This window comes from Cyrtonyx montezumae, unplaced genomic scaffold, assembly GCF_038088225.1.
Source record: "Cyrtonyx montezumae isolate F1298 unplaced genomic scaffold, pur_monq_1.0 scaffold_4, whole genome shotgun sequence".
NCBI lineage: Eukaryota > Metazoa > Chordata > Aves > Galliformes > Odontophoridae > Cyrtonyx > Cyrtonyx montezumae.
This window is the reverse complement of record NW_027072045.1, coordinates 32,691,777-32,704,556: the sequence shown is the minus strand read 5'-3', so window position 1 is coordinate 32,704,556 and position 12,780 is coordinate 32,691,777. Positions and strand designations below refer to the sequence as shown.

General features: G+C 38.7%; 1 protein-coding gene across 2 annotated transcripts in view; it reads left to right on the top strand.

Annotated features, from left to right (window-relative positions):
- Positions 1-12,780, top strand: part of PRKG1 (protein kinase cGMP-dependent 1) — a 406,800-nt gene that overhangs the window by 337,292 nt on the left and 56,728 nt on the right. For both annotated transcript variants that reach the window (XM_065746469.1, XM_065746470.1), the window contains exon 9: positions 7,051-7,125. In XM_065746469.1, coding sequence (XP_065602541.1) covers positions 7,051-7,125 — 75 coding nt within the window. The remainder of the gene's footprint in view (positions 1-7,050; positions 7,126-12,780) is intronic.

The following is a 12,780-nucleotide window of genomic DNA, read 5'->3' as shown; positions in this document are numbered from 1 at the left end:
AGATTGATGTAAGACAAAGTCAGAGGGCAGCTGCTGAGTTGCAAGTGACTTCTGAGGCATTCTTGTAGTGTGCTGAGATTAATAGGAGATGCTTCTCGAGTTCTCTGGTAAGCATCATCTAAGTCACCCAAATCCCATTTGATACAGAGTTTTATATTCAATTATCTCTTGATGTTTATCCCAAACCTTTGTTCTAATGTTCTGAAGTAACAGAACTGAGAAAGAATACTTCAAAAATCTTAGTTCTCCTGATATGCTAGTTCATTTATGATCAGTTTAAAAAAAAAAAAACTAAATTATGGTTTAGCTGTTGAAAACAGGTGGTGAACTTCAGGACTGTCAGCTGAGCAGCTTTCTTCCCCATATACAAACAAGGTAGCCTGACAGACAAAACACGTATTATCCCTTGTCATTCTGTGGGCAAAGAGAAGAAGAATCAGCAGAATAAGATACTGTAGCAAACATTAATTCAGAGAAATATAGAGCAAAATGTCATTTCTGCATTTTTTCTAAACTCTTCTATGAGGGTCTTTTTTTTCTTTTCCACCATAAGCATTTTATAAATAAATAAACAATAAGCAATTCCAGATTTAAGTATACTCCTGAGTATTTTACAGACCTCATCTGATATCCCTTTGATTCTGTTTACAATGACCTTGAAATAGTAAGGAAGTACAAGTTAAATTTAACTGATGAAGCTGTAGTTCATCTATACCAGGGATGCTAGTAATACTCAGCAATTAGTTGCTGAGTAACACTATTTATAAGAATACTATTTCTAGATCAAGAAATGTAATGCTATTTATATCACTATTTATAGTTCAAGGAACTGTGTCCTCTGTCTTGACCAGTTCTGACCTTCTTGTCATAGCCCTTCCCTTCCATTCTTATATCATGGCATGCGGATAACTGTAGAAGCTACTTTTAATATGGAGAGAGTGTAGTAAGACATGTAAATCTGGAAAATTGTGCAAGCATTGTTCTGCTGATGAGGAAAATAACATCTTTTTATATCCAGATATACTGCGTATTAAGCCATTTGGTTTGTCGTGGTGGTCAGCTTGAAGGTTGGCACTGAGTTATATGCAGTGGAATCTGGAAGTCAGTTTTGCTGATTACAGTTAGGAACTCTTCTGTACAGAACAAGGAGTGATGCTTGTCACTAAAGTTTTTTAATGTTTTCTATTACAAGCCAAGCTCCTTGCTTAATCAAATGTAACTATTGAAGCAGCACTTTCATGCTCTGTGTATCAAGCTAAAATGATGCTCGAGGAGCGCTGGGACGCTGCTCTCAGACACAGGGTTTGGGTTTATGCGGTCCTGTGTGGAGCCAGGAGTAGTACTCAGTGATTCTTGTGAGGCACCTCCAACTCACATTATTCTATGATTCTGTGTGTTTATAAAGTGAGAAATACGGAAGAGAACATGAAAGTTAATAGCAAAAAAGGGGAATTATATATGGAGTATATTCAAGGAATGGAAGTTAATGAAGATGAGCGAATGTGATCCTTGAGCTGAAAGCTGTATATGGACAACATATCTCATGGTTCTGAAGGAGGAAAAATAAGTGTGATTATGGAGCTTGGGTTGGTTTTGGAGACATGAATAAGTAGATGTGCGCTGGACTGAAGAATTGCAGATACCAGTCAGACATCAGAAGTCTCTGTACAGACTGTGATTCTTTGGAGTTTCATGGACATGAAAAAAGAGAAAACATGAGCTAACAGAGGAAAAGAGAACTTAAAGCAGTAGGCTATATACTGGAGAGTGGGGAAAAAAAGCTACAGGCAGTTTCAGCAGCTGGGAAAGAAAGGGGGAAACCTGGCTCCAACCAAGAACTGGAAGCAGTGAAGTAGTCCAGTCTGTGACTGTACAAATAAGGAAGATTTTGCAACCATTTTGGGAAATTCTGCAAAACCAAGAATTGTGTATGGAGCTAGAGAAGGCGAGCGGAAGCCTCTTAAACAGAGGGAATCTTCATCTTGTCCTGAAAACAGAAAGGCATGCTATGTTTCAGGAGAAAAAGTGCTACATTTGCAGAGATTACAGAAATATGGTAGAGGAGCAATGAACCATGGGATCCATTTCCTAGGGACCCAGAAGACTGTGGAATCTATTAAGGAGGTGTCCAGCATACGTACCTGTTTTGGGTCAAAATCCCTGTGAATGAAGTGGTAACCGAGTAGTGGTGAACAGAGACCTGAATGTGTTTGGAAATGGATGTATTCAGGTAAGAATAGGAGAGATGTGGAAAAAAAAAATTGGCTGAAGAGATGTCTGGACTTCCATCAGTGTAAATGACTATAAATTGACAGACAAAAGGAAAACTAGTCGCTACTAATAGTGGAAGGTTTAAAGAGAAAGTCTAAAAAGTAGTTAAAGAAGATACTGTGGGAGATAAAAGGGACTCTTTCTGAGATCAGGTCAACAAGACCACCTGTGACTCGTTCCATGTTCCTAGAAACTTTCATCATAGAAAGATGACGTATTTAGGAAGTGATTTATAGGGAATTAATGTGTAATCCAGGTGTTTGTTTGAGGGAATGACTGTTGAGAATTGGCTAGATGGTTTGAGATTGATGTTCTGCCAGTATTTTGAAAGTGCACCAAAAATGAAAGAAACTTCAGACGTGGGATCTCCAGGCAAGATGGCAGCAGTAGGAGCAGCCCTGTAGTGGCTAGACTGGGAGCACCATTAATTTTGTTGACCCGAGAAAGCTGGTAATCCATTGGCATAGAATGATAGAACGGTTTGGGTTAAAGATCACATAATTAAAAACCTCTGCCATGGTCATGTTCCTCTTTAATATTAAGAGTTGACTTCTTGCCATAGAAAAACAGCATGTTTGTACCAGTTAAGGTGTATTTTAAAAGACAAGCTTTGTAATAGGTAGGAGAAATTTCCATAGAATTTCAGAATGTATTCCAGGTTTCATCATGCCCATGCACACTGTCTTGGAGGAAGAGGTTCCATTAACCCAACAGGACAAATAAAAACAGGTGGTGGCAAGGCTGACCAGGACAGGCTAACAGCTTTTGAGGGAATTTGGGCAGGTGATCTGTCTGGAGTAGCAAAGATGCTCTTCTTGCCATCACTGAAGCTGGGGGAATTGGGAAATTAGCTTGAAAATGTCATCAAAATCCACATCTTGTGCATGGCGATCGTCAGACTGCTCAGCACAGTTGTCTGTTTGGTGATTTGCAGAACTGTCATGTGCTTGCAGAACTAGAAAGCTTTTTGCAGAAGTATTGTTTCCTTTTGATGGAAGATACGATCTCAGTAAACATATTAATATTTTATAACATTTTTCATTGTCAGACCTCATTTACTTTTTTTTTCCTTGAGAATTTCAAAGTTTTTTGTATTTCTGACTTGCAAATACCCTGTGTGAAATAAAGCAGAAACTGGTGGTCACATGTTACCTATTGTGGTACTGCAGTAATCCATCCTGTAGAAAGAAAGTAATGGTAGGAACTGGACAATGTGGTTGGCTCAAAGGATATTTCAAACTGCTATTAGGTTTGTCGTAGAAGTAAGATGAACTGGTTGAGGAAAAGTAGGTAATTACAAACACTGAATGTGATAGACTCTTTAAAACTTTGCATAAAGCACTTGTGTAGGCACAAGTGGGGCAACTTGTTTTGTAAATCAAATTGAATAGAGGCATACAGACACTCTTCACTTGTGACTAATATGCATGCAGTTAAAGCAGGAAGGAAACTTTCAGAACACGTTTGTAAAATGTGGATCATTACTGACACGCTAGGAGAGAAGTTTGTGCAGCTTTTTAAACTGTTTTTTTTTTACACGTACCTACTAAACCTAGAAAAGCGTTCCTCTTAACTGTAAGAATATTTACACTGAAGCTGATGATTCAGGTTAATCTTTTATTTATGTGACTTTTTTCCACCATATAATTTATTTATGTTGATAAAAAATATTTTCTCAGAGCACTGAGATTTACAAGGTGTAAATGTTGTGGGTGCTGGGAGTACAAAATTACCCAACACAAATGTTAGTGATGAGCTGAAACTCAGGGCACAGCTGCTCCTGACAGAGGCTGGCAGAACTGCCCGGTATTAGCAGATATTGAGTGCTAACTGATCTTTTTCTGCTATTTGTCTCCTTCAGTTGCACATGCTCGTTTAGGGGCAGATATTTTTAAGGAAACTTTATAAATATTTGGGGTATTTTCAATTTGAAGTTTACGTTATTTGTAAGCTTTCTTTTGCTTTGTGAGGGGATAGCTCTAAGGTGCTAATAAAGGTCACTGTGTCAAACCTCTTGGCAGTGGAAATCAGAGAAGGAAAAAAAAAAGGTATTATCCTAGCATGACTGACCTTGTACAAGCTAAGCTGAATGCTTTCATTAGAGATTTTCATTTCTGCTGCTTTACTATTTTTCCCAGTTGGGGTGAGATTTATCCATGGAGAAAATTGGTTATGAGGAGAGAATGGAGGAAAGAAAAAATGAAAAGGGAGGGCTGTGCAGAGAAAAACTGAGCAGCTCTCTGATGAAAGTCTTGGGGATGTTATGACCAAGATGACAGGCAATAAAAGAGTGACTCCATTGGACTTCAAAATCCCATCCAGTCCTAAATCTGGCTTGGGACAGTCAAATAAATACTGAAGGGTATTAGACTGTTGTTACTCCTTTCTGTGACTTCTTATTTGCCTATGTAGTGTTTCTCTGGACACAGGTTTATTCATATTCCTTTTTTTTTTTTTGGCAATGTCCAACCACCACATTTTCCTAACCTCATTAAAGCAACCCCAGCCTTGCTATTTTAAATTGCATTTTAAGCCTTAGATCACGTCTTGTAGCATGTCAGGAGGATTACAGTGTTGCTCAATTGCCTAAATATCAGTTTGTGGAGCACTAACATCTACATCTCGCTTTATTTTCATTGCTGCCTTGCAAGGGCTTGGCTTCATCTTACAGCACATATTCGTCTCTAGACAGACAAACCTTGCTGTGTCAAACCATGGAGCTGAGTTTTTCATTGCTGAGTGAGGAATTTTGCATTGAAAAAAATCCTCTGGTTAATACCACGTCCAAGTAACAAAGCATACAACCTGCTTAACTTCTGCCTTGCTAGAAAAAAACTAATGCAATTTTAGTGGGAGAGCGAACGATCCTTTTGTTCTCCTCTTCATTAATGAGCTCTCATTGCTTTTCCTATGCTGTGTAAACGATTCCCCAGACTGCATAATTAATATTACAAATTAAGCAAAGTGGCACAATGAGAGAATTTGTGTGGGTAGAGGATATTTCCAGAACGGTGATGAATATAATTATACAAAAGGCCATGGTGGAAAGCCCTGTTACAGCACGTAACTTTAGATCCCAACAGTATAAATAGATCTCCCAACTGTGACCTCTTGTCTCGTGTTTATTACAATAATGGGTAAAATACAGCTTTTTCCAGCTGCTGTTTGTAAGTCATGAGCAGATAATAATTAAGCCTTACTTCATTCTTCTGGAAAATGTGTCCTCTGCTCATAGTGCACACACCGTGCTACTTCTAAGGTCGGACATCTCCTGATACAGCAAGACACTTAAGTTCCCACTTAAGAACTTGCAGCATGTTTAAGATTATTCAGCAAAGCATGGTCCAAACAGCTTACCCACCCTTAAGGGCAAAGAGATCACGATGTCACAGGATATAACGTTTTCTGCAGATACCTTCTACTAAAGCCAAATGCGTCCACTGGATGGAAATATCAGTTTAGTGGCTTTTTATCCTGAAATGTCATGCAGTCAAAAACTAAATGTCTTAGGGAACAAAAATGCAAACCAACTGGAAATTGTTATCTTCTTATATGTTCATCATGTGATAAATAGCGTTAATTCTCAATTGTCCTGAAATTAATGAGCAGACAGTATGAAGCATTTTCTTCTTCAATGCATGTAAATATGGCCCTAGATGATGTTGCTCTGTTTCTTTTTTTTTTCCAACTTCTCAGTTAATGTTTTCGACTTTCAGTTACTACTTATTTAACTGTTTGATTTAATAGCTGCTCAAAGTTTATACCTCATAATGGTCAGGACCATGTAGAAAAGAATCTGCAGCCTTAGGGCTGAGGTTATTCAAGGGGCTGTAGTTGGGAGCAGCTTGTCCTTCCAAATTAGCCTCTTCCCTTGTTTTGCAAGTGGCTTTTTCATTTTGAAGGAAAGAGGAAGACGACCATACCTTATGCGATACACACATGCACTGGAAATAATGCAAGTGTGTAGAAGGAAAGTATACTTCCACCCTGTATTTTCAGTTATGGATTTTAATTGATTTCAGTTCTTAACATTATTTATAACATTCAAATTTGAATTTCTCATTTAGTTTCTGACACTAATATGACTAACAGACATAACAGTCACCATTTTAATTATTTTTCCTCTGGAATGATGCTTGTTAGTTGATTGACTGATGGACTGGTTTGCATCTCCCCTGGGGCAGAGAATGGTCTTAGGCCACTGCTCAAACTACTGCTAGCTTGTACTGGGGATGGCTCAGGAGTGCTGATTGTATCAGGCACTGCTAACATTTCATCCTCTCTCACTTAATGTTTAGCCTTAATAAAGCCAAATCTCCTCTTACATGTCATTAAGCAGTCCAGCTTATGATAATTTGCTTGTCTTTCTGCTCATGCTTTCTTTTCCTTCTCTGCTTTTTTTTTTTCCCTCCATTTTATTTCTTCCTCCTGTGTTTTTTGTTGGTGCTTCTCTTGCACTGAGAAAGCTAATATATGGAAGTAAAGATTAGTCTTTACTTCAAGAACAGGCATTTCTTGTGTTTCTGATTGGAGGGCAGAGATATAATAATGGTACTTCACCATCCTGGTCCTTATCAGCCAAATTAACAGTGCCAGATTTACTCTGAAACTTGTTAGAGATAGGGTTCAGTCACTAAAAAAGATGGATAACTAAGCTTAGACCTTCTTGATTATTATCAAGGGGCACCCCCTGGTTGCTGCTGAAGAGCCACACTGACATGCATGGCTCCTTCTAGATGGATGTTGTTCTTTATAAAAACCACACCTTTATTTTCACAGCTCCTTCAAACATCTGATTGGTGGCCTGGATGATGTTTCCAATAAAGCCTATGAAGACGCAGAAGCAAAAGCAAAGTAAGTGTCGGCTCATCGTGTTCAGCATGAAGTCTTTACCTACTTTATCTTACTCTAATGATTTTGTTGATAGTGAATATTGTGATTTGAAGAAACTTTCATTTTCTCAACACAGCAATGTAAAACAGCTTAAAAAGCAGTGAATGAAGGGCTTACTCTTAATTTCCCTCTGGGTGAACCATGCTTTATCTCCCTGGTGCTCTCCATGAGTATGGGAAGGCCAGCTGGGTGGTCCCAAAGTCACAACGATGCGTGAGTCCAGAGAAGCCTCAGACCTTAAGGAAAAATTATAAAGTAGTTCTGAAAGGTGGGAAATTACAGGTCTTGAAAAGAGCAAGTAATGAAGGGAATTGCTGTTTTGAGTTTTCTTTAGAGAGCTCCAGTCTTTCTGAAACATTTTCGTAATGTCAAAACTTGTTCTGAGACAAAGAATGGTAAATCAAGTTTGTCATTTTTGAATGAATGCTACAGTTATTTTGACATGAAGCAATATATTTGTCTGAATTCCTAGCTATAAGTACTCGTTTCTTTCAGGAGCAAGCTGCAGTGTATTGTGATTTTAACGTATTCCCCCAAAAAACACTCATAATTCATCCTTGATGTACATTTTGTTTTCAATTGAGAGATTTTGGTATGTCCGTACTTGATTCTTTAACGGTAACACAGCTTATTAAGAAGAACATGTTACAATCAAAGTGATAGTATGAGCCAATAAGATTCAAAAGCCAGGGAAGTTTAAATGATAACTGAAGTTGCTGTGTAAAGAATCATTTTGCTTTTTTTTCCTTCTTACCACATTAGAGGAGGGGTTGGGTATTTTCTCCAAGTCAGGTATTCAGAATGAGTGTCTTTTAATCAGTGGTCTAAATTTAAGACTGCTCTTAAGTCACACATAGACTTTGCACTAAGCCAGGGAGGCTTGAAATAGCATATTGCAAGGTATTCACACTTGAATGGAGAGAAAACGAGGCAACCAAAATGATTATTCAGCTAAAAATAACTGTTGGATTGTTTGTTTCAGAACGTAAATATACATCCCAAGAGACTTAATTTCTTGAACAAGACTTAGTAATTTTGCAAAGTACCTACAAATTAAGGTTTTTTTCTTTTATTATCGTATTTGTTTAATAGTTGAAATACGTTTTTAACTGTGTTTTTATTTGTTGTGTGGTACTAGAAGGCAGCTTACAGTTTCATTTTTGTCAAGAGCTTTATTCACTTGCCTCTAATCAAACTTTTATGATTTCTTTTTCAAATGCTAAAATCCATCTCTTAATTAAAAATGGAGGAGGGATGAATTATCACCCTCTTCTGTCATCTCCAAAGAGAGGTAATTGGAGCACAGAACACAAAGTCAAATGGACAACATGCTATAATAGTGGATAAATAGCTATTATGTATTATAGACAAATGTAATTATCATACATACTATATAACAGTATAAACTACAAACTGGAAAATAATGCTACTGGCATTTTATTGTCAGTGACAGCTTATGCAGTGCATTTGATGAAGTGTTTGGAAATAAACCCGAGTAATTTCAGAGAAATGGTTCTAAGTACTCCAAGGTAGTATGGTCAGGTTGCGGTTGGATTTGATGATCTCAAAGGTCTCTTCCAATCTGAGCAATTATATGAGTCTAAGCGTGCCCCTTTCTTTTTGCCAGATTTTATTTTTAGCGTTACTGTTCGTGACTTCAGTCTGAAAAAGGGTAGAAAGCATTGATAATGAAATCAGGGATTTTTTTATTTTATTTATGAGATGATGTTGTCACAGAAGCTTTAACGAGTTACGCCAGAATCCGTTGGCACTGAGCAAAATTTCCAAATTGAACTTACCATTATCCCATTTCATCATCCGTGTTCTCACGTTTTCAATTCTGAGCTGCATTTTTAATAGGGTATCATGCAGTAATATATTTTCACAGTGTTTGTGTATGCAGATTGTAATGGAGAGTTTTTCAGGCTGATTCTGTGACTTAGAGGGAAAGCTTTAAGGATCTGTTGCACACTTTACAACATACCTTTAGGAGGACTAATTTTGGACCTATTTTGGATAAACTTTGTGTTATTCATCAACAGTTTTGAGCATTTACATCCTTTATGTCTGTCCTTTTCTTCTAATGCCATCTATGTTGTCCAAATGGAAGGGCAATGCATATTCTTCCTGAAAAGGAAGAATCGATTAATTTTGTTAGTGACTTTTCCTGCCATCTTAAAAGTAAGAGGCCAGTGCTTGAATCCTGTCACTTGATACCGTAGGTGATGTTGACATTATTAACCTTCATATATTGAAGTTTTATCTTAGAAAAAGCAGAAGGGATTGATGTGGTTTCTGCCTTGAGAAACATTACAAAAGGAATGCTCTTCCAAAAAAATATGGCATTTTTTAGTCAAATACCATATTCACGTTTGCTTGGACTTTGAAAGCAAGTGCGTGCCTGCAAAATGATGACTAGAATAGGCAATAATGACAAAGTTGCTCTGAGACTGAAGTGAGATGTATTGTAAAGTTTTATCCCTTGTGTTATTGTTTCTATATCTCACAAGATAAAACTCCTCTGGGAAAAGTCTACTTGGCAGAAATTTTAACCTGGGTTACTTTTCAAGCTGCTGTTAATTAGCTTCAGCTAATTGTCCTTCAGGAGCTTATCTTTTCTGAGAAGTTTGCAAAATGGAAAAAAACAGCACATGAAGCATATTCTGGTCCTCAAACTACATTTAAAAAAATTCCTATTTTTACATCCTTCTAGCTAGCATCTTATTTTCAGTGCTCACATAGCAGTGACAGAATGCATTTGGATGGAGAGAAGCTTTCTTCATATCCTTACTCACCATGTATCAAGTGGATCCACGCAAAGGTCAGACATTCAGTAGGCATAAACACAGAGTAAATGCAAAGGACATCATTCTAAGACTTCATTACAGTGTCCAACTCTGCTTTTGGTTGGTGTGGTGGTCACAGTCGGGGCTATATGTGGAAGTGTAACATTTTATCTATTGCTGCCACATAAATGCAAAGCAAATTTTTTAAAAGTCTACAGAATGGCAGCAGATATATTTTCTTATAAATCCATCAATATCAAGATGACTGTTAAATTCCTATTCATTTATAGACACCTGATCTGCAAAAGTACAAGTGTAAACTACATCCTATTAAGGATTTGTGTTCCTAAAGCTGGATTTAGGTTTTGGGCAGGTGTTCATTGCAGAAATGGGTACCAAATTGGTGGCATTGTATTTTATTTTATATCTGGTTTAGAAGGTGATGAGAACTTCTCAGGGCAGAGCTGATGGTCCCAGTGCAGGACATGTCTGAGTGGTTGTTGTTAGGCACAAGATGTAGGGCTAGAAGAGCTTTCTGTGCATCTAGAAATCCTCCAGTTCCAAAGAGTCTGAACAGCTTCTTGTTAAGTTCATCTCTTTCCAACCTGATGTTTTCCCAGCCAAGCCCTGAGATGTGGCTGGGGTGCTCCTAGAACCTGAGAAAACTTCGTAGCCATCAACGCAAACTACAAAGGTACTGCTTCCTGCTCGTGGGCATGATTTAAAGGAAAGAGCAAGAGCTGCTCAGCTCTTGGACAGAAACAAAATATACAGCACCATTCAAAAATATTTCAGCTGAGCTGAAGGGCTCCCTGCATCACTAAATGAGGTGTCTCTGTGGAATATAAGTCTTATCTAAGTTCTCAGCCCCTGGCAGTGAGAGTTGTAGGTGTCTTGATGTTCTGCATGGGCTCCTATGGGTTGTGGCCTGACTCAGCCTGCAGGGGCAGCCAGGATGCCTGACACAAAGCTGTCCCAGTGCTGTACTGGGAAGGTGCCAAAAAGTCCTTGCCAAGCAGACCTTGAAGCCAGCTATGCTCTGATTTTTCCTTTACCTTGAGAAGGAAGGTTTAGGAATGTGAGGCTGCACCAGGTCTGCTAAAAGCAGTGTCATTCAGTTTCTCATGTGCTCAATCTGAGTTATTTTCAGTGCTATATTGTGATTTTCTGAAATTCATATGGCTATAAAAATTCTGGCTTTAATCTAAATGGAATTTATCTTTTTTTATCCTCACGATTACTTAGGTTGTCTTTATGCCATGAACTTGCTTCAGCACCAGAGCTGATATACTTGTTTACAACTAGTATATCTTTGTAGTTTTGTATTTTGGATGGACCTGTTTTTGCAAGCTTGGGCCATGTCACTTCTCCTTACGTTCATTCTCTGTGATCAGTCTCTTGATTCATAGAACCTTGGAAGTGTTAGAGTTGGAAGGGATCTTTAAAGACCATCTGGTCCAACTCCCCTGCAGTGAACAGGGACACCTTCATCTAGATTAGGTTACTTGGAGCCCTGTCCAGCTTGACTTTGAGAGTCTTCAGGGATGGGGCACGAATTTGATTAGACCACAAATAATCACTGAAGCTGTATAATTAACATTCTACTCCTCCAATGTGTTCAGTTAAGTTAATAAATTCATTGGCTAATGAATATCAGAATTACATTCCTGCTGGTGGCAAGGTGAAGACAAGAGGAAGGTGTTTAACTTGGTTCATGTTCTGAGAAAGCAGGAGTTTCAGAAGGCTACACACTGCACGCGGAGCTTCATAGCTATTTGAGGCAGGACAGAGTTACCTAAGCAAGGAGACCCATCTAAGTCATTCTCTTATTCATTCCAGTTGCAGCCACTACTGCAACTCTCAGAAGTCTGAGAAGAAACTGGGGGTTTCTGCTGCAGTTATTAGTGCCAAGTGAGGTGAGATTTCAGCAAATGCTACTCCCACCAGGCACGCAGATCCTTTCTGCTGAGTCTTCTCCATCTAGAGAATTCCTGAAGTTAATCCCTGAACTCTCCTTTAATCACAAACATGGCCATCAGATGAGGTCTCAGGCTTGGTCCCACTTGTCCTTGGCATAGCTGTGGCAAGGGAGAAACCTCTGTCATTGCAGCATTGCACCTGCAAGGTGCCCCTCACCAGCACATCAAGAGTATTGGTGCTGCCTGCCTGGCATTGCCCTGCCAAGCAGAGCATGTCTGCCCTGATGGCCAGGTTCCCCACACTCCTCTTCTCCTGTCACGGACAGAATAATCTGCTGATGTTGATCTCCTGTGGCAGCGGGGCTTGAAATTAATACCCTATTGAAGTCCAGACACTGGTGCCTTCATGATATTGCTCCAGGCTCTCTGCAGAGGTGGGCTACTTTGATTACACTGTTTGCTTTCTTTCATTCTAGTTGCATGACAACCCTGAGGGTAAACATTTGATACTCACAGTCAAAATCGTCATCTTTTTATGACACTTGAAGGAAAAGGGACCTTTGTGTAGGTATACAGAGGCCTTTTCTTTTTCTAGCGGCTCTGGCCCCAAATGCCATCATCTTTTCTTGTTCTTTTCCCTAAAAACAGCTCCATCCAAGCCTTTTATTTTTATTTTTCAGTCATCCCTTCTGTCACTTTTACCCTTTGTTTTTCATTACATTTTTTAATAAGAGAGCATCTCAGCCGTTTATTGACTTTAGTGATGAGTGTTATTAATATTCTTCAGTGTTGTATCCATACTTTCTAGGTATTTTTCTCCTTCTGTCCTGGCTTTAAAGGTGAATCTGAGTTTATTCTCATGAGAAAGATACAGATGCACCTTTATGCTTTCAAGTAAACAAGTTGGCATG